The sequence below is a fragment of the Sminthopsis crassicaudata genome, chromosome 1 (genome assembly GCF_048593235.1).
Source record: "Sminthopsis crassicaudata isolate SCR6 chromosome 1, ASM4859323v1, whole genome shotgun sequence".
Lineage (NCBI taxonomy): Eukaryota > Metazoa > Chordata > Mammalia > Dasyuromorphia > Dasyuridae > Sminthopsis > Sminthopsis crassicaudata.
Window position 1 is genome coordinate 424876504 of NC_133617.1, and position 23295 is coordinate 424899798.

At 34.6% G+C, this 23295-nt stretch overlaps 1 protein-coding gene across 25 annotated transcripts in view; it reads left to right on the top strand.

Moving 5' to 3' along the window:
- The window catches only part of RBFOX1 (RNA binding fox-1 homolog 1), a 2692248-nt gene that overhangs the window by 1241690 nt on the left and 1427263 nt on the right, over positions 1–23295 (top strand). Inside the window, exon 2 of one of the 25 annotated variants that reach the window (XM_074280468.1) lies at positions 1206–1288. The exons of the other annotated variants lie outside the window; for them this stretch is intronic. Coding sequence (XP_074136569.1) covers positions 1206–1288 — 83 coding nt within the window. The remainder of the gene's footprint in view (positions 1–1205; positions 1289–23295) is intronic. 25 annotated transcript variants of the gene reach the window in all.

The following is a 23295-nucleotide window of genomic DNA, read 5'->3' on the forward strand; positions in this document are numbered from 1 at the left end:
CCTATTCTTTCAAAATTGTGACTGCTTACCTTCCAAAACAATATTCATCATAATTAGAATTGAAGGCAAAAGCTAATTTACATTAATTGATAGAGTATTTCATTTTTTGCTCTTTTTCCTTTTATTCCCCCTTTACCTGTATGGTAGACCTCATTAGAGTTCTATCATCAAAAGTCAATCCAAGTCTTATGATACATATGATATCCCTCATGTAAACACAGAAAATGGGCAGCATAAGAAAAATCCTTCCTAGAAAAGACGGCATTATTGTAATGGTTAGTGATGATGACTATAGAGTTAAATTTAGTTTAATGGTTAAAATATTAGTTAAAATATTACAACTTTTCATGGGTTGGTGTGTTTTTGTGAAACTTTCAAAATGAGAAGTGTTGTTACAAGTGTTGAGTATTACTTTATACATGTGCTGATTTTGCTAATAAATTGTCCCAAATAATAAGATGACTGCCAACAATGGCACTATAAATAGCTTGGAAATAAGTCATGACTGCCATAGATTCTCTTCCAAAATAATTGTATTTGTAAGTAATGTCTATGAGTAATAAACAGCTTTTAGCTTGTAAAAGCTACCATCTGATCTCTTAAAGCAACCATGGCTATGAATAGGAATGCTGGCAAAGTTCTATTTAGGAATAGCTCCATGATTGCCATTATATTAAGTAAGTTAATGAATACTGAGCTTCAGGAAATAAGTCAAGTACAAACAATCAACACTAATCAGAAAGCAGAATATTTCAAGCATATATTAAATGCATGTTTTAATCAGAATGGACACCTTTATATAAACTCTCTTTTAATTAGATTATCATCTATCCTCCTTAAACAAAAAGTTCTAGGTATGAATCACTGGAAAAGTTAAAAAACCAAAACAAATAACAAAAATAACATTACCCCCATAATGGAAGCCCACAATCCCTGTGTTGGTTTTCCAGACTTTCCAGAATTAGAATAGTAAAACATCCTTGTTATAGCCTTTCTCAATGAAAATCAATTTCACATTTCTTAAAAAAAGAATCTCATTGTTTCTTACCTTTTATTTTTGACAGAGGATTTCATAGTTTGTCTAAGGTAAAATGTCACTACAGAGTAAATCTCTGACATACGATTCCTAGATTCATAGAATTTTGAAGATAGAATAGATTTGGGAGATTATCTAGTGTAATTCTTTCCTTTTTTTTTTTTTTTAGAACAGAAAACTGAGACTCAGAGAAAGGAACTTCTAAAGGTTCAGCAATCTGACCAAAGTCACGCATTCAGAGCTATAATCCAGGTTTCCTAATTTTTTTGTCTAGTATTTCTTCTACTGCAACCATTTGTTTTACTGGAAATATTTAAACTATGATTCAGGGTAGAATTTTTTATCTTGGAAATATCTGTTCCAACAGCCAAAGATTTCCCACAATATAAAGGATACTTAAAAGCTATTTATAAAGCTTAAATATGAAACATGGAATCTGATATCTTAGTGACAGCCACAAAAATATGCTAGGATAAAGGTGGATAATTCTAACGATGCAACAGTCTTATAGCCCTTCCTTCTGAATATCTTTCCTGGCTACCTATTTCATACTTTACTGTTGTTTTAAAAGTGAGCTTTTTCCATTTGCAGAAGAGAAAATGGAAGGAAAATTCAGTAGGAAAAAAAATTAGTTAGATCTCAAGATCACTTGGTACTTTAAAAAAAATCAGTTTTGTACATTGGGGAGGCAACAACTTTTTCCTCCCCACTTATTTAGCATGTTATTTCCCCTAATTACATGTAGAAGCCATTTTAAAAACTTTGAGTTCCAGATTTTCTCTTGCTCTCCCACCCCCCCCCTTATTGAAAAGGCAAGCATTTGACATAGGTAATACATATGTAGTTATGTTAAACATTTCCATAATAGTCATGCTGTGAAAAAAAAAATAGGCAAAAAAACCCTCCAACATTTGTCATTTTCCTTTTCTGTCCCATTAGCCAATCAAATAGATAAGAGATAATGCTTCAGAATTGTTTTAATTTGCATCAGTAGTGAGTTAGAACATTTTCCCATATGACTATAGATAGTTTTGATTGCATCATCTGAAAACCGTTTATATCTTTTGATCATTTATCAATTAAAGGGATTTTATTTTTTATAAATTTGATTCCTTTCTCTATGTTTGAGAAATGAGGTGTTACAGAGAAATTTGCTTCTATTTTTTTTTACTGTTCTATTGCTAACTGTATCCTCCCCATTTATTCTATACTGTCTTTCCTTTTACCTTGTCTTTCCTCAAAAATGTTTTACTTTTAACTACTTCCCAATTCTTCCCTTCCTTCTATTACCATTCCTGTCTCTTATTCCCTTCCCTTCTTACTTTCCTGTAGGGTAACATAGATTTCTAAAACAATTGAGTGGCATATTATTCCCTTTTTGAACCAATTCTGATGAGAGTAAGGTTCACTCATTCTCCCTCCCCTTTCTAATCTTCCTCTCCATTGTAGAAACTTTTTCTTGCCTCTTTTATGTGAGACGATATTGCACTATTTTACAATCTCCCTTTCTCCCAACACATCCCTTTCTCACCTCTTAATTTTGTATTTTTAAATATTCTCCCTTCATATTCTACTTAACACCTGTGTCTTCTGTCTAGATATGCTCTTTCTAACAGCCCTAATAAGGAGAAAGTTATTAGTTACAAGTAGCATCTTCCTATGTAGGGATATCAACAGTTTAACCTTATTAAGTTCTTTATGACTTTCCTTTTCTCTTTATTTTTTTATGCTTCTCTTGAGTCTTGTATTTTAAAACCAAATTTTCTATTCAGCTCTGGTATTTTCATCAATCATGCTTAATGTCATTGAAACGTCCATTTCTCTCCCCTCCCACAAGGATTATACTCAGTTTTTCTGGGTAAGTGATTCTTGGTTATAATCCTAGCTTCTTTGCTTTGTAGAATATCATATTTTAAGCCCTCCAGTCTTGTAATGTAGAAGCTGCTAAATCTTGTATTCTCTCTTGGCTGTGGCTTGATAATATTTTATTTGTTTCCTTTTGGCTGTTTGCAGTACTTTTTCTTTGACCTGGGTGCTGTGGAATTTGACTATAACCTTCTTGGAAGTTTTTATTTTGAACTGTTTCAGGAGGTGATCAGTAGATTCTTTCAATTTTTATTTTATCCTCAATTTCTATTATATCCTTGTAGAATATCAGGGAAGATTTCCTTGATGATGTCTTGGCTCTTTATTTTTTGATCAAGACTTTCAGGTACTTAAATATTTTTAAAATTATTTCTCTTGGATCTATTTTCCTGGATAGTTGTTTTTTCAATGAAATATTTTACATGAATTTTTTTTCATTATTTTGCTTTTGTTTTATTGTTTATTGATTTCTCATAAAGTCATTAACTTATATTTGTTTAATTGTAATTTTTTAGGAATCATTTTCTTCAGTGACCTTTTATACCTTCTTTTTCATTTGATCAATTCTATTTTTAAGGAGTTTTTTCTTCATTGAATTTTTATGCCTCTCTTTCCATTTTTTAAGTTCAGCTTTTTAAACTCATTCCTTTCCTCATTGGCTTTTTGTACTTCCTTTGTCTTTACCTTTTTTTTTTTTAAGATTTAATTTCTTCAGTATTTTGTGTGTGTGTGTGTGTGTGTGTGTGTGTGTGTGTGTGTGTGTCTCCTTTATCAAGTTATTGACTTTTTTCATGTTTTTTTTTTGTTTGTTGTTTTTCATGATTTTCTTTCATCATTTTAATTTCTTTTCCCAATTTTTCTAGCTCTCTTACTTGATTTTCACAATCCTCTTTGAGCTTTTCCATGGTCTGAAACTAATTTAAACTTTTCTTGGAAGTTTTAGACGTAGAAGATCTGACTATCTTCTTTCTGAATGTGTGCTTTGATCTTCTTGTCACCATAGTAACTTTCTATGGTTAATTGTTTTTTCCTGTTGCTTGCGCATTTTCCTAGCCCATTACTTAAACTCTTTTTAAAAGTAGAGCTCTATTTCCAAGGTAGAGGGTATAGTGAACCAAGGTTCAGGGGTTTTGTGCAGCTGTTTTCAGAGATATTTCTAGGATTCTATATTTTCAGTTCTCCCAAGGTAGTGTGAACTAAGAAGAGATATGTTTACTTCTCTTCTAGTCTGTGCTCTGGTCTATACATGTCTTCTGATTTGTAACTATGAGAAGGGTCCCTGCTACACTGTGGCTGCAAGCTCTGATGTGCTAGTTTCCTTTTCCCCCTAAGACTGCCATCAAGGATTGTGATTTAGATTTGAGTATGGACAAAGTAATAGAGTCCTGCTCCAGTGTTAGCAAAGAGACCCTTGTAATCCCCTTCTGACCAATTGTTTGATCTCCTAATCATCTACAGACTGAGAACTATGGAAGTAGATACTGCTTTAATGTCTCCCAAGACCTGTTCCTAGTTTTCTAGGACATAGGCTCTGATGGTGAGATTTCTGCTGGATTGTGTTCTACTTTTACCCTCGTAAAACAGATCTTTCCTGCCAATCTTCTAGGTTGTCCTGGGCTGGAAAATTGTTTCACTCAATCTTTTTTGTATTTTCTGCCATTCTAGAATTTCTTTAGAATTATTATTTAAAGGTATATGGAGAGGTTTAAGGGAGAGCACAGTAGAGTTCCTGCCTTTATTCCACCATCTTGACTCCTCCTTGGACTACAAGTTATTTTGCAAAAGTTTAGACCTACAGACCTAACTATTTTGATAGGTATAGTGTTATATACATACATATATCTATCTATATATATATACACATATATTTACATATGTACATATATATATATACATATAATACATATACATTCATATATATACATGCCTACATGCAAACTTTTTTTTTTCTTGTGCTTTTGAAGATTAGGATTATTATCAGTTCATGGAGTTTAGTAATGATACTGATGCTAGTTCTGAGGTATGCTGACTATTCTAATATCAGAAAGTCATGCTTATTAGAAAGTTAAAATAGGGAATGGTTTTTAGGATGACTTTTTATGCTACTGTACCTTCTTCAGTTTTTCAAGTCAACAAATATTTATTAAGAATCTACTATGTGTCAGGCACTGATAACCACTGAAGATACAAAGAAGCACATATACACACAAACCATAGATAAACAAAAAAACAACAACCACAAAAAGCCCTCCTCTAAATCTGGGAGAATATAGGCAAACAACTATGTTTAATGTATAATAGAATAAATTGGAAATTATGTCAGCAGGATGGAGTCAAGGAGATATATAGTTAGTGGTATATCAGGTAAGGCCTGAAGAAACAAAAAAAAAAAATAATAGGACATGGAGATGAAGAGGGACAGAGTTTCAGGCATGGAGTACAGCTGGTGAAAGTGCCTTTAATTCTTTTTTAAAAGAGTGTTTTTTTTCCTGTTATATGTCAAGAAAATGTTTAGTTTTCATTTTTTAAAAATTGAGTCCCATTTTCCTGTTTTACAAAGATGGAAGCCATTTTGAGATAGTTTATATATGTACTATCATGTAAAACATATTTCTAAATTAATTACAGTTGTAAAAGAAGAAATAGATTAAAAGACAATTACCCAAGAAAAATAAAATAGGAGAAAAAATATGGTTCCAAGTGTAGTCAGAGTCTGTTAGTTCCTTATCTGGTTATGGAAAGCATTTTCTTTTGTGAGTCTTTTGTACTTGTCTTGGATCATTGTATTGTTGCGAAAAGATGAATCAATCATAGTTGATCATCATAAATTGTGGCTGATTCTGTACACAGTGTATTCTTGTTTCTGTTCATTTTATTTTGCATCAGTTCATACAAGTCTTTCTAAGTTTTTCTGAAATATTTCTGTTCATCACTTATTACTGCTTAATAGTATTCCATTACATTCATCTACCCCAACTAAAGAGCATCCCATCAGTTTCCAGTATCTTGCCACCATGAAAATGCCACCATGTAAGTGCTTTCCCTCTTTTGTGAACTCTTTGGAGTATAGATCTAATTGTGGAAAATACTTTTAATTCTGCAGCAATGTTTGAAATATTATCTACTATGGGAAATATACAGAGAACTGGCACACAGATAAAAATGATATGGAATCATAAAATTATTAATCTGGCAGGGACTCCCAATAGCATCTGATCAAACAATAGTCAAAAACCTTTCATTGTTATTGTTGGTGACCACCATTTATGATTTTTCAACAAAACCCTATAACATACATTTTAACAACCTGGTGTAGTGTATAGAATCATGGATCTTAGAGTTAGATAATCCTGGATTCAAGTCTTATCTCTAATGCTTTAAGATTATGAGTGAATCATTTAAACTCTCAGTGCCCTTAGGCAAATTTCCAAAACTCCAAATCTTAGAAAGATTGCTGATCTGCATTGGCTGAATAAACTGTCATCCTGAAAATTTTCCACAGTGTAAAAAAAATTTAAAAATCAGGATGTTCTTCATATTGACAAATTTATTTACAAATCACATTTTACAATTATATTGTTTTTACTTCTCAGTGTATAAATTTTATTATCCCCACTCCCAATATCCCAATCCCATTTCTATCCCTTGGATCCTTTTTATTTTAGCTTTGTAAACCCACTCTACCACAGTTAGCACACTATTTTATATATAGTAGGGGAAGAGAAGGAAGCACTTATAAAATTTCTACTGCAAGCACCATGCTATGTACTTTCACAAATATCACATTATTTGATCCTTACAATAAACTTGTAGTGTAGGTACTACTATTATCCCCATTTTACAATTTTGAGGACACTGAGGCAGAAATAAGTGAAGCAACCTGACTAGTATTACATAATTAGTAAATGTCTGAGGCCAGATATGATCTCTGTTCTTCTTGAGTCCTGCCCTATCACTTTATCCACTGTACTACCTGCACATTATGTAACAAATTATTATTTATTAATAACAAAGTATAGAATAAACATTTGTTATTCATAGTTTATTATTTCTATTCTGGCTATTCCCTAACAGTAATCCATTCCTGCAATCAAGGCAATCTCTTTGCTATTTCTATATAATATACTCCTTAACTGCTTTTTCACATTCATCTTATTGGTTAATAACTATAAAAATAATAGTAAATAATAACAGCAATTAACATTTATATAGCACTTACTATGTGCCAGGCATTATGCTAAGTATTTTCCAATTATCTCATTTGATCCACACAATCACCCTAAGAGGTACATGCAATTTATCAGAGGAGATATTATCTCCTGATCTTGCCTCCCTTTTCCTTTTATTCATTTCCTGACCATTCTTCAAGTCCAGTTCCAGTTTCATTCCCTCCAGGTAGCCTTCCTAATAACTCTAGTCCCTTCCCTCACACTACCTTTTCTAAGTACTGCTATACTTACAGTATGCACAATTTAGGACTTTATTATATATGCTATATTCTTTCTTAATTGTTTCACATATAAAAGATCTTAAATCTCCCAAAAGAGCCCAATTGCACCTTTTTCTTTCTTTCCTATTCCTCACTTTGCCTAGCTTGATGTTCAGCACATAGTAGGATGAGTAGTGGAGTCTCCTCACTTGATTGATACCTGTCATTAGAGTTCTTTTCTCAAGCATGGAGTGCCTTTTCTTAGCTATCTTTCTACTAGAATTGAATAGAACCTAGGCTATTACAAGCGCCAGTCTTTAAAGATGGCAGAGCAGACCAGCAATGGTTAATGACTCTAGGATGAGCTCCTATTGAGGGATATCAATTCTTTTGTGCCCTGACATTGATGTTACTGTCAGTTGACAGTGAGCTTTATAGTCGATCTCTTCAAGTACAAAAGGCCATGATTCGGAAACTGTCATTAAAAGCTGTCTCTTTCTTGTTAAGAGCTATCCATCCTTTATTCCTTCCATAATAGGAGTCGGTGTACCAGATGAGGCCGACCTTAAGTCGAGCCTGTTTGTATAAAAGGGAAATAGGTTAAGCTGCTTTATTTTTAATGTATTTTTGGATTGGAGGTATGGAATAAGGCTGGGGGGGGAAGCATGGTTAGCAGCAGTCAGAATCTGGGTTTTGTTTGCTGTCAAATAATGGGCTTCTCTAGTGAAATCAACAGAGTCTATTTCATAGTCTGTCTCCCCGTGATATACATGCTCTTTCAGCAGGGTTGCAGGCTGCCTAAAGATCACTTTTAGCCACAGGGATGTGGCTATAAATAAGCATACTATAGTCCATTGCTCAGAATGGCTGTGGCCCAAGTGCATTTGTAAAGGGGGAGGCAGAGTGCTTCATAGAGAAGGGAGAGACCTCTATTCTATTGAAGCTGCTTCCCCCCTTCCCCCCAGCGACTCTTCTTTTAATCAAATAACTTTGAGGAGGTTTATTTTTGTTTTTGCTTTTTGGTATGCTTTGTTTTTTTTTTCTTGGGGAGGGGTAGCTCATTCTATCTTCACTCCCAAGTCTTCTTCTAAATCAGGGTTTAAACTTTGGATCTATAGACCCTCTAGGGATTCATGGAGAGATTTTTAGGGGATACATATATTTGGATGGGAAAATATATCTTCATTTTCCACTAACTTCTAACTCAAAATTGACATTTCTTACACTTATGAATTAAAAAAAAACTATTCTTAAATAGGGTTCATAGGCTACCAAAGGGTCTGTAACACAAAAAAAGGTGGAGTCCCTGTTCTAGATACTTAAAGATTAAAAAAAAAGTGATATCTCTGTCTCTGAATTCATGTTCTTTTTATATAGTAGACATTTAATATATTGACTTGATATATGCTTTTTTTAAAGTTGCTGAACAAATTAATGTCTCTAAGCTTTCCCTTCTATGATTTATGTTGTACTTTCCATACTGTGTTGATTGTGATCCTCCTTTTAATCACTGAGAATTATGTTCCTTTGTCTTGTAGGGGAGCCATCTGTAGATGAGAGCTAGCTGACGGTGGTCTGGGTATGAATCTTGCCTGTGTACTTCTAAGCAGTTCTGTGGACAGGGAATAGGCTGCTTTGCTTATTGATGGTGATGAGTCAGTCTTCTTTTTTGCTAGATCTAGATCTGACATGAGAGAAGAATGATAAAAGAGTCGATCAAAGAACAGAAATATAAAAGTGTCTGTCTTATCCCTCCTATGGATGGATCCAGGAGGGTAGTATTTATGAGTAGTTTAGAGTTGCAGTATCAGAAGACCATAGATTCAGAATTGGAAGGAAACTTAAAGGTCATCTATTCCAAGCTCATTTTTCAAATGGGGAAACTTTGGTGTAGAAAAGTAAAATGACTTATCCATGGTCATATAGTATTGCACATCAGAGGCAGGTTTCACATTTAGGACTTCTGACATCAACTCCAATGTTGTTTCTATTGCATTATTGAATTTGAATAAAATCCAGTAAGATGGATTGATCATTTCAATATACAGATTATAAGGACCCAGAGAACAGAAGCAGGGTTGTCATCACTCTATTAAATGTTGTTTTAGCATCATATAGTTAAAGGAATTAAATTTAGAGGTATTCCTGACAAAGAATCGATCACTGTGTGTGGAAGTATTCAATCTTACTACTTCAAATCATCTTGGGAAAAATGCCTTTGAAATCATCAAATGCCTCAGTCTCCAGGCCCAAGTGGAATCTGAATATACTTTACATAGATATTTGCTTTTAGATATCAATCCTTGTCATTTCTGGGGGAAGAGGGCAGATGTTAAGATGAATTCTTTCTAAATCCATGAAGTCCTGACTACCTGATATCTATCAATCAAGAAACCAAACATTTTTAGTTAGCTAATCATTGCATATTCTCTTCAAGTCTCTTCTTTTTTTCTCCTCAGTCCCTCTGGAAGAAGTGACCCTGATCTTTTCTAAGATTGATTCCTGTAGTTATTGATTGCACATTTTTCTGTCTCTTTTACAGTTTTTGATCATTTCCCTCTGTGCCCCTCTTTCTCATCATTTATCTGTTAGTATCCACTGACTTTTGCCTTGATTCCTCAGAACATGGCCACTTCTTTCTTGCCCTTTAAAAATAAAAAAAAAATAAAAAGTTCTTTACTTTATTCTGCCATCCTGTCATGTTCAATACAATTCACTCCATTTCAATGCAAAAATTTAGAAGAAACAATCTACATTTTTCCCTTCTCTTCCTTCTTACTTCTCATTGTCTTTCTGCCTAGCTTCTGACTATATATTTCTTACTAAAACTGCCCTTTCCAACAATAGCAGGGATCTTTTAAGAATCTTTTTCTCACTCATCATCTTTACTGAACTCTCTGAAATTTTTGATATTATCAACTTTCTTCTTGTATAGTCTCTTATCCCTTGATTTCCATAACATTAGTCTCTCTTGCTTCATCTTCTCTGTGTATGTGCATTCCTAGACCAGTACCTGTGCACACGAATCCTTCCAAAAATAGATGTTCCCTTAAGGTTTTACTGTATATATTCACCTTTTCTTTCTATATGTCCTTTCCATTGATCCCTGTCTAATGATGATTCCTTTTTCGTACATACAACCTTAATCTTGTTTATATTCCCCAGCCCTTTGTTACCAACTATCTGCTTGACATCTCCAATAAGAGATATTTCTAAAGAACTACCAACTTCATTGGCCTTCTAGCTTTCCTTAAAACTCCATATTTAATATCTAGTTTTTGTATTTTAAACAGAATTCAACATATGCTAACTCTTTGGCCCTGTGTAAGTCAGTTAACTTCTCAGTGCCCTAAGTATCTCTATTTGACAAGTTGTAGAGCAATGTCAGTCTTCATTGAGAGAATTTCCCCATTTAGAATTCCTTTTGCCAATGAATTCACAAGTTTAGTTATTTTTTTAAAAGTTTGTTGCACTTACTTGAATTGTGTATAGTATAACAACAGCAGTAAAATTTTTACAAGAAACTTTTAAGTTAATGTGAACTTCTAGGAAGGTCTATAATTTCTAATTTCTAGCCCAAATAATGGAAGGGGCTCTAGCTATGGCTATATGTCCAATTTGTTGAGTGTTTTGGAAGTAAGGTTTGAGCTTTTGATATGAGTGGAGAAAAACTTAAAATCAGATATAGAGAGGCTTATCTATGGAAAATCGGCTCTCTCTATTTAATTTTCATGAAAGAGAACCCTTTGAAACCCAAGCCTTGCCTGCTCCAGGGAAGGTTTGAGAGAGGTCAGCCCTGCTTAGATTGCTACTCTGCGTTAGTAAGAAAAACAAGCTGTCTCTTCACAGCATGGGATGGGTTGCAGGAGGAGTTGAACAGGGAACAGAATAGAGAAACTGGATGATTTCCCAGTCTAAGTCAGAATTTCACTTTGTGGCACTGTTATTTTGTTGAAATTAATTCCCAGAACATCTGACACACCCTTGTTTGAATATAAATATAAATATAGGGATCCCCAACCCAAATATTTTACAAGGATCAGCTGCCATGTTTGATTATCCAGATTCCTGCTTCCCTCTCTTAATGAAGATAATTGAGTCAACCAAACTTTGTTGGCCATTTTATATACCCATTGAACTCAACACTGTCTCCATAGAATACTTGCCCTGCTTGCTAGCATCTGTGATGGAAATCCTGCAGTTGGTAGATACAAAGGCAGATTGAGAAGAAGTTATCATGCATGAAGTTGGGGGTCTGGCACAGAATCTTATTGATTGTTAATAAAGTGGGTTAGCAGGTAACATCAGGATAATAGTTGAGATCTGTTTGCAATCCTTGACTTGCTTAGCAAAGCCAGCCTAAAGTAACCCAGAACATCCAGTTGGCAGTGAGTGTATTCTTCTACCACAGGGTGTTTCAGTTTGTTTGGTTTTTCCGGGACAGTATTTCTTGGTAAACTTCCATTTGTGACAGTATGCATGCAGCCACGAGCCAGAAGGACAATACTGGCTTTTTACATTTGCAACAGATATTCAAATAAGATAAATAGATAATTAGCATGGAGCTGAGCAGATGAGGTAGTCTACAATATTTCATTTCTGTATATAGAATTAGAAAACAGTTCCCATTAATAGCAGTAGGTTCAACATAGCTTATTTAGATGTGTAAGAGTGTGCCATGTGTAGGGCACAGCACAATTAATGGCAATACCCATTTATAAGGAATTGCTGCTTGTCTGTCAGCAGGTACCATATAAGAGTGCTTTGAGCATGAAGGAGATTGATAATGGTTTGCCTGAATGGTTATCCAGAGTGGAGTTGTTTACTGATTACAAGGAACAACATGAAAACATTATAATCAATGTATTAGAGTGGGGAGGAAAACAGCTGATTTTAGATTTAGATGACCTGGGTTCAAATCCTAGTCCTGTAACTTACTATTTATATAACTTTAGACAAGTTATTTAACCTCTTCTGACCTGTTACCTAGGCCTGTTACTGCTGCAACTATTATTCATTTTAAAACAGATTAGATGAGTGGTGGGGCTACACTAATCAAAGTAAACTGTAATTCATGAGATACATAAGAAGGTGGGGAGGAGGAAAGAAGAAAGAGTAAGTGAAATAGAGACACACAAAGAGACAGAGGCAGAAAAAAGGGAGAGAGACAGAGAAGAGAAGGTAGAGTGGAGAAGAGGGGGGAGGCAGAGAAAGGAAGTGAAGAAGGAAGGAAGAGAGAGAGAAAGAGAGGGGAGGGAAGAAAAATAGGAAGAAGAGAGAGAGGAAGAGAAAGAGACAGAGAAAGAGAGGGGAAGAGACAGATACAGAGAGGAGACAAACTGACACAGAGAGAGAGACACAGACAAAGTTAGAGATAGAGAGGAGAGACAGAGACAGAGAGACAACAAGAGACAGAGACAGAGAGTTAGAGAGGAGAGAGAGAGACGGAGAGAGAGAGAGAGAGACAGAGAGAGAGAGACAGAGAAAGAGAGAGAGAGACAGAGAGACAGAGAGAGACAGAGAGAGATAGAGACAGAGAGACAGAGACAGAGAGAGACACACACAAAGAGACAGAGAGAGGCAGAAAGAGAGACAAAGACAGAAAAACAGAGAAAGAGACACAGAGACAGAGACACAGAGACAGACAGAGAGACAACAGGGGAAGAGAGAGAGAAACACAGAGAAAAATCATTGTTTTCTTTTGTAGTGGTATATTTTATGCATTTAAAACCTTTTTCTTTTTCCTGAGGTGTGATGGTCCTTAGGCTTTAATAGACTAATAAAGGGATCTGTGAAGCAAAAAAAAATGTTAAGAACCTTTCACTAGCTCTAAATCTGTGATCTGGTGATTGAAACAGACTTCCAGCTAAATTCAAAAACCTTCTCTTTCCCAAAGATAATCTCACCTTTGTCACAAAGAACAACTTTCTATAGCTTGCAAAGTAAGGGAATTAGAGTAAAGATTTCTTTAGATCACCAAAGTGCCTTCAAGGTCTGTAGTTTTGGGATATTGAAGTTAATGATTATGGCCTAGTGTGAGAGTAGAGGGGAGCAACATGGGATTTAAAGTCAGAGGACCTGACCTCGCATCCCAGATGTTTACCTATGTGACTTTGGGCAAGAACCTTAATCATTTAATGTGTCAGTTCTCCCCTCTGCAATGCAAAGAGTGCAATGCAAATGGTCTCTAGACCCTCATTCAGACCTCAGTCATATGGCTTTCTCAAGAGAGAGTAATTGAGCTCAAAGTCAAAACTTTTCCATCTTCTCTTGCCTCTTTCATTGAATGGCCATTTTACTGATTTTGAAGCAGCATTGTGCTTGGTTTCTAGTTTTATATTGATATTCCTCTTTGCATCAGGGCTGTCACTATTGTAATTGAAATAAAACCAAAAGGAGAGTGCAGTGAATATAAATGGGTAATTTTTTTCCATCTGAACTCAGAGTAGGACAAAAGTCTCATAAAGAAAGAAATAACAAAGGTGTCATGGCAAATACACACTGGGGAACTCATTTCCAGCTCCATTTCTGTTTCTGTCTCAGTGTCTTTGTCTCTGTTTCTCTCCTTCTCTCTCTCTTCTGTCTTTTTCCTCCACTACCTCTCCTCCTCCACCTTCCTTTTTCCTATAATACTGGAACCAAAATAGATTCTAGAAAAACTCACATTGCTTTGTGTGGTGGTGATTGACCATCTCATGGATCAATGTTACAATTATCAGAATTATTTACTGAGCACCTGCTGTGTTCACTGCTATGCTAGGCATAGTATAAAATGACTACCCACTAGGGTCTTATAATTTAGTTAGAGATAATACCATTGTGAAATACAGAGTTATTCCCTTCCATCTTGAAAATGGTCTTTGGAAATAATTCACAACCAAGTCTCCTGTGACCTGTCTATGATAACAGAAACAATTCTACAGTTGTACACATCCTTTATTTTAACATGTTCTGAGAATCATGGGTAAGTGGAGGAAAGAAACTTCTATTCTTTTTTTTAATCTGCTTATATTTCACTTTTGATGTAGATTTAAAATTGTATATTTTTCAAATGTGATGAGCCAATATTATAGTATTTCCTTAATGTCATCCTGAACTGATGAAGGAAGGTCATTGATTCATACCTAGTGAAGTGAATATAGGGCACTGAAGTAAATATCACCAAGGAGAGTATTATTTCCTTCACCAAATCTGGAGATGTGTCAGAGAATTAAATAAAAAATCAAAGGACACAAAGTTCATCTGATAGAATAAAAAGATTGTGTAAGGTGTGGCATAGGAAATCTGTCAGTTTTAGAAAAGGATGAAATATTAGTCTTCTTAAGGTGGATATTCAGGCTGTGAGAGTAGAAGCTATAGGTACCTCACAGAACTGGACTACAGAATGACTCACTGGTTTTTGCCTCGTGCTATCTTGCCTGGTATACTAATGAGCCTGGCCTTGGGCATCAAATAGAACATTAAGAGGACAAGCTTGATCTCATTGAGGAATGATAATGTTTTCTCAAAAATAGATACTATGATTAAAATAACCAATGAGAGAACAGGGGATGTAAACAGTGGCCCTATGTTTGGACCAAGAAATCAAACTACTGTAGGTCAAATAAGATTTCCTGATGGCTGAGACCAAGGGAATTCCATAGTGAATACAGGCTTAAAGAATGAAACAATTCCTTATCACAGTGAGCTTATATTTTAATGGGGAAGACTACAATGACATAAATATAAAATGTTCCAAAAATCTTAGAGCAGTTCTGAGCTTTAATAGATTAAATATGCAGCTAGGTTACATAGTAGATGGAGCACTGATAGGAAGTACAAAGACTCATCTTCTTGAGTTCAAATCTGACCTCAAACACTAATTAACTGTGACCTCAAGCACATTACTCGATCCTGTTTGCCTTAGTTTCCTCCTCTGTAAAATGACGTGAAGTAGGAAATAGCGAACTGTTCTGGTATTTTTGACAACAAAAATCTGAATCAGATTATTGAGAGGGCCAAATGACTTGAGAACAACAGAAGGAATTTAGGGACAATGGAATATACAAAGTTCATAAATACATATATACAAAATAGTTAAACAAGAGAAAGTTTGGGAAGGAGGATACATATTAGAGAACATGAAGAGGTGGGATTTGGGAAGGGCTTTATGTAGAACATGATCCCTAAACTGCAGATATTTATTCAATACTTATTATATGTCATGTTCCATGTTAGGAACTGGAAGCTCAAGTAAAAAATAAAGGGGGAGAGAGATAGACAGAGAGTGACAGACAGACAGACAGAGAGACAGAGAGAGAGAGAGACAGACAGACAAAGACACAGAGACAGAAAGGAAAGTAAGAAGGAAGCAAGGATAAAAGGAAGGAAGGAAAGAAACAAACAAAAAAGAAAAAAGAGAAAGAAAGGAAGGAAGGAAGAAAAAGGAAAGAAAGGAAGGAAAGAAGAAAAACAAGGGAGGAAAGGAGGGAAAGAAGAAGGAAGGATGGAAAGATGGAAGGAACAATCCTTACTTATAAGGAGTTTATTTCCTTATTGGAGAGTCAAGTACAAATATAACTTGGCCAATACAAGTGGTCTGAACCCTATCAGATATGTTTGAGTATGTTTGTAGACATATGTATGTATTAATATATATATATATATATACATATATATATACACATATACATAACATGATATAACATAACATAATATATAAAACAATTCTTGGTCTCTGGATTACCTTTGTAAAAATACTGAGAGAAGAGAGCTGATATGGTATTCAGCAAGATAGAATGAGAATAGAATGAGAAGCAACAAGAGTCAAGAATTTTGCAAAATCTCAAGATAGTGAAGTTGATAATATCTGAGCTAATATGAGATGTCTTGAAATCAATGAGAACACTCTTTTGGCTCTGGAGGATCCACCAGGACTAGTTATATTCCAAATTAGAAACAATAGAGTTGATGAGAGGCAACAGTTGGGTGGAATTGCTGTTCAAAGAAGAATTTTTCCTAGACCTGTAGAGATCTATGTCCCTATTAGAGGATAAGGTGCACACTAGTCATTATAAAACTATAGCCATACAGCAGCAACCCAGTTTCATTGTAATGAGAGTTAAACTTGCTTTGAAGTCTTTCAGAAACCTTGAAGGTCATAGGAGAGCATATACAAGTCTGTAACTTTTCCCCTTATAAAATGCTCCTTAAAGTTAATACAAAAGGCTTAGGAAACCCTGAGTATACTATAATTGTCTCTGGTGATGGCAGGATGTTGGTGAAAGTGGGTTCATTTTTTAAAAAAATATGTAGTAGAAGCCAGGAAAGATGTTTCTGTGGTGGTGATAGTTGATTTAGGAAAATAGCATATTCAATTGGTCCAGTAAAAAGGCAGGAACAAAATAACTAGCAGAACCTAAGAATCCCAAGTAACATACATTATGTCTTATAACTGTTTTTTTAAAATGTGTATTTGATGCTATCCATATATTAGATCAAAAGTTGCTAATTTTTGCATGTAGGTTTTGTATAACCCTCTGGCAATTTAGGAGAAAATTATGAAACCTTTCTCTGAAGACTGTTTTGAAAGGCATAAATTAAAATATATAGAATTGCAACCCACACACACATATTGAAATAATTATCAACATGTATACACATATATACACTTATATATATATATCTATATATATATATATATACATAAATATGTAGGTATATATGTGTATTTATGTATATGTATTATAAAACAAAATCACAGATCTCATTTTAACAACCCCTATAAATAGACTGAGAGAACAGAGCTCATGTAGTATCTAATAGAATTTTTCCCCCCACTAATGGGTGATGAATAAATTTTTTGGAATGCCAGTATAGGTTGATTGTTCTAGACCTGGAAGAAGACAAAGATTTTCCATGTCTTGCCCTTGCTGGCCTCCCCCCCATTCTATAGATGAGAAAACTGAGGCCCACAATACTTAAATGATTTATCCAAGATCATAAAGATAGTTAATGGTAGAGATAGTATTCAAACTTAATTCAAGATTTTAAGGTCCAAAATTAGTCCAAGGTGCATGGTGAGACTTTTTTTCTTTAACTGAAACCTTATCTGTTATAGAAGACCCCGATGATAATTAAGTCAATGAAGATTTGAGATATTGTTATAGATCCACTGCTGTATCCAAGCCTGTGGAGAATATTTTAAAAATACGCATAATGACTTCTACCCTCAAGGGGTTTATAGTCTGGTTCAGGACACAATGCATTCACAAATAAAATAGCTAAATAGTTAGGCAAGGCATTGTGGAATCAAGTAGCAAATGAATGTTAAACACAAAAAATGCTTTAAGATTTTTTAAACATAATAAGCATCTAATAAATATTTGCTGTACTTTCAGGGAAAGAAGAGATGAGTTTGGGCTAGAATAATAAACAAGGACTAATGAAATAATTTTGTAATTGTTATTCAGTCATGTCGGAGTATTTATAGGGCTTTCTTGGCAAATATACTGGAGTAGTTTGCCATTTCCTTCTTCAGCTCATCTTACAAAGGAAAAACTGTGATTAAGTGACGTGCCCAGGATCATACAGCAAGTAAATGTCTGAGGCCAAATTTGAACTCATGAAGATGAGTCTTCCTAACTCTAGGCTGCATATACTGTATTACCTAGGTGCTCAAATAAAAGAATAAGACCTAAGCAGATTTTAAAGGATGAGAAAAATCTAGAGAGATAGAGTTTGGGGAATATATTTCAAGAAAGAAAAGTAGGATGAATAAAAATATGGAAGTAGAGGGGCAGTTTGGTGGCATAGTAGCTATAGCATAGAATAGCATAGAGCAACCGCCCTGAAGTCAGGAGGATCAGTGTTCAAATCTGGCCTCAGACACTTAACACTCCTAGCAAGTCACTTAACCCCAATTGCCTTAGCAAATCATACACACACACACACACACACACACACACACACACACACACACACATATACACACACACACTCACATATATATATATATCTATCTATATATATATACACATACATACAGAGAGAGAGAGAAAAGGCATGGCATGTTGGTGAGATAGTGAAAAGAAGAAAATAACTTATCTGGATCAGAATTACATAGTAAGGAATAGTGGGAAATTAATATGGTGGGGACAGAATATGAAGAACTTTGAAATCCAGGAAGGACATTTTTTAATAACTTTTTATTTTTCAAAATCCATGCAAAAATAGTTTTCAACATTCACTTCTGCCAAATCCTGTACTCCAAATTGTTCTCCCTCTCTCCCCACTTTCCTTAGACAGAAAGTGATCCAATATATGTTAAACATGTACAATTCTTCTAAACATATTCTTTTTCTTTTTTTTTAATATTAAGAGTAAGGAATCATTGAAGATTCTTGAGATTCAGAAGTGATGAAAATCTCTTCCTGGGGTCAATGATAGATTATCTGCTTCAGGACAGATCAGAAGTAAAGATCAGGAAATTCTCTATTGGGCTAATTGTCTTAAGCCATACATAAATGAAGACAGCTTGGACATATCATGCTGGGTGAACTTAGCACTCTTATTCATAAGTAAAACAACTCCATAATAAATTTTTCAGAGCTTTTAATTTGGCTGGATTTGATTTTTCAGACCTTGACAGGGAAATCAGTGTTTTATTACATATATCCTGCCATTCATTATTCTGAAATTATGCAATTGGCTGCTCAGTCAAGGGAGGAGCAAAATTAGTATAAAGTTTGTCACTTTAGAGTTGAATTTATTTTTCCAGCATTCAGATTAGAGGTAAACCATAACATTCTCATTTCTGTTTTATGGCAACATGATGTGATTTTTGGCATTGTCTCTCTGAGTATTATTTCCTAATCTTGATGCCAGTTCTTTGATTACAATTTATTTATTTTAATAGATACATTTAATTATATTTTCTTCTAGCTTATATATGACTCTATTCCATAGCGAATTGGTCATTAAATAAATTTAGAATAATAACAAATTGAGGTGCTGCTAGAACAGAGTTAATCTCCTGACTACATAAAAATGGTCTCCTTCAACTTTCAAATATTTCCATTAATAATGGTTGCAATGGTTGTATATTAACATCATGTCAGGGAGTATATCGGTACCAGATCAAAAGACAAGTCAATATTTAGACAAGATAATACATTTGCTAAAGTTCTTTCTTATTCCTGATTTGGAGATTAATATGTATGCATATGTACACATGGATGCAGTTATTCCTTCCAACAATACAGATCACATCCATGTCTTCCTATTTCATGAAACTCTTATTCATGCTATCCTTATCCTAAGTTTACCTCAAGGGTTCAACCCTGTGTTCTTCATTTCAAATTTATCCTTATTATAAATTGAGAAATGCCTGCAATAAGAGTGACATGACATAAAAGGCAGCTTGGAATAACAGTGAGTTGACCCTGGAATAAGAAACATCTGGCTTCTGACCTACACTGGCTGTGTGACCCTAGGTTACTTGACTTCACAGTATCTCAGGAAACTTCCTCAAGACCACTAGTTATGCTTAACTGGCTTCATTGGCAAAGAAAGATTTCAATACTAATTAAATTATAGGTCCAGTAATTCATACATACATATATAAACCATCCACAAATCTAAAAATATTAACCCATGTGGACATGCCTCTGTGTTATAGCTATTATATGATAATATGTTGGTGAGTTATAAATTGTGTTTTCCCCTAGTATATATAGGAAGTGCTTACCCAATTAGAGGCTGAATGACCATCTGTGAGGGGTGCTATTGAAGTGAGTCTGCATTGGGTAAGAAGGCTTAGATGAGATGACCTTCTACTAGGGTTCTGTGGATTTGTATATGACATTAGCTGGATACCATCCAATGATAACCCAAGAGGGGATGTCTAATTTTCAATATAAACAAAAACTGAAGGTCCCCTCTCTGTGGGATGATCAGTTTAATTTGCTCTGTCAATCAGGAAAGATGAAAGCAAAGAATCATCTAATCCTGGAGTTGGAAGGAACCTCAGAGGTTATCTAGTGCAATCCAAGCCAAAACAAGAATCATCTCATCAATATTCCTTTCAAGCAATCATTTAACCTCAGCTTGAACACTTCTAGTGAAAAGGAACATGCCAGCTCATAAGGTAGATCATTTCATATCTAGATGCCTATACAAACTACAAAATATTTTCTTTCCTGTTTTCAGCTGTACTGAAATGTTAGCTAATGCTTTAGGTTAATGTTGGAAATTAGCCTATTCATGAACATCATCTATAGTATATTTATTTGATCTATCATTCTGGACTTCTTTTGTCCAATAATAATTTTTCTTGCTTTCATGTTAGCTTGTTTCATATTGTTTTCATATTGGTATGTTTTTCCCTGCTCAAAATACTTGTCATAAAAGTCTTTTTGCTATTTCTCTCCTAAGAGTTAATACTTTAACTGCTTTGGTAAATGATTTTAATGGAATTCAATCTCTTCCTAATTCACTGGAAGTGAAATTCCTATTCTAGCTTGTAAAAAAAAATAAAGAAATGCCAAACTTTATTCCTTGCACAAATTTGTCTGTCTAGTATACAGAGGTGAATATATTTATATTTTCTTTTCCATTTCTATAGTCACACTAGAATCACCATTCACCTTCATATATTTCCTTTCAAAGTTTGTCATGGGGAGTAGTGATAGACAACAATACCCTTGAATTAGAAATACTGAATCTGTGATGGAAATGAGTCCTTTTTTAAAAACTTTCAATTCTGAGTATGATACTTTTAGTAGTTATTTTATCACTGAGAAATGGCATTCAAGATTTCTAGTTCTGATAAACACCCTCCCCCATAAATCTGCAGGCTCTTGATCCTAGGTATCTATTGCCTTCTATAAGGATTAGTTGAGCTGAAATAAAGTTTTCCCATTTAAAATAATGCCATCCTTTATATTCAGCCTGCACTTCATGACAGTTGATATACTGTTGGAGGATTAAACATGGTTTTTCCTTGTCATTGCTAGACAGAGGGGACATTGTTTTATAGATGTTCCAGCTTCCTTTTTACCTGCTTCTCCCAGATGTTGAAAAAAGATTATCAACTATTTCTTCCTTCTAATTATGAGAAGAAGCCAGGTACATATCTGAACCTAAACTCCAGCCTCTCTATTATGAAATGTCTTTCCTTCTCCCTCTCTCTTGTCTCTCTGTGTGTGTATGTCTGTTTCTCTATCTGTCTGCTGTCGGTCTCTCTGTGTCTGTTTCTGTCTTTGTCTCTCTGTCTCTGTGTGTCTTCTTCTTTTTCTCCTTCTCCTTCTCCTTCTTCTCCTTCTTCTCCTTCTTCTCCTTCTTCTCCTTCTTCTTCTTCTTCTTCTTCTTCTTCTTCTTCTTCTTCTTCTTCTTCTTCTTCTTCTTCTTCTTCTTCTTCTTCTTCTTCTTCTTCTTCTTCTTCTTCTTCTTCTTCTTCTTCTTCTTTCTCTCTCTCTCTCTTCTCTCTCTCTCTCTTCTCTCTCTCTCTCTTCATCTTTTCCCTTCTTCCTTCTCTTTATTATTTATATTCCTCTTTTTTGTTGTGGAGAGAGTAAAGACAAACATACATATCCAAGGATAACTTAGATATATTCTGCATACCATACTGATGCATTCTACTCTTTCCTCAATAAAAGTGTGTCAGGGAATAATAATATTGATGGTTTTGTAGGATGTATCCAAGGAACTGTGGATAGTTTTATCATTTTGCACAAAACTATTACTTAATAATTGTTTGTTTAACTTAGCTACATTATAAAAATATGGCTGCATGTGAAGTGTATAGAGAGCCAAGCCCAAGGCAAGAACATCTGGATTCAAATCTTGCAACTGATAACATACTGATTTTGTGGCCCATATCTCTTGGAGCTCTAGGCAACACCCTAAGACAGACCCGGGTCCTTGAACTTGGAGAAACAATTACATCTTTAGTTCTATGTGACTGATTTTTCATCATGCAGTTTATTTTATTTTCATTCTATAACTTTATTGTGAAAATGGATTTGTAGGCTTTATCAGATTGCCAAAAGGGTCTGTGATACAAAAAAGTACTTATACATCCTATAGTCCCACCAAAACAAACAAATAACAACAACAATAAAAAACACACCTGCTTTAAAGTTCTTCTAAGTTGAAGAAAAAATTTGGAATTGTATTGGTGAAAAGAATTTCTTCAATTCCTGTATTAATAAAATTGCAGCTGTAGCTCTTATGGAAAGAAATCTTTCACATTCCCTTCTATTTAAGTCCTCTTGTCTCAAAATAAACTCACATTTGACCTATTACATGAAGCTCTATTTGACTGACTTTTCCATTTTTCCTACCCATCTATGTCAATTGATTTTTTTTGCCTCCTCAAAAATTGGATCTGGACCCCTCCTTAGTCTTTATCATTTTCTTGATTCCTATTTATTTATGTACACATCAAAGTTGCCAAATAAAATCATAAGCTACTTAAAGGTAGGGAAAGATAATAATTTTCATCTGTTTTCCTCTCCAGCTTTGTATTTTTCACACCCTTAACAAATTTTGCTGAGTTGAATCGAACTAAATTGAATGCCCAAGATGAGATAGTTAGGACAACTTGGGCACCATCTTGATGCTTATTTACTACATTCAATATGATATATTATTTGAAATACAGCTGCAATGACTTCTCTGAGTCTCTGTTTACCCACTTAATATGTAATCTGAGATTCATCACAATGATATACAGGTACATGGATAGAATTTTTAAAAATTGTTTTAGCCATATTCATCAGAATGAGGGCTTTCCACTGTTTCGATTAATGCAGATCATAGCATCATTTTGAATGGGAATAGACTTTAGAGGCCTTTAATAGTAACTTCTTAGTTTTATAGATGAAGAACTAAGGCCAAGAGTTATAAAGCAACTTATTCAATTTCACACAGGTAAGGAAGTAACAGAGTTGAGACAGGAAATAAGCCCCTGTTCCCCCAGAAC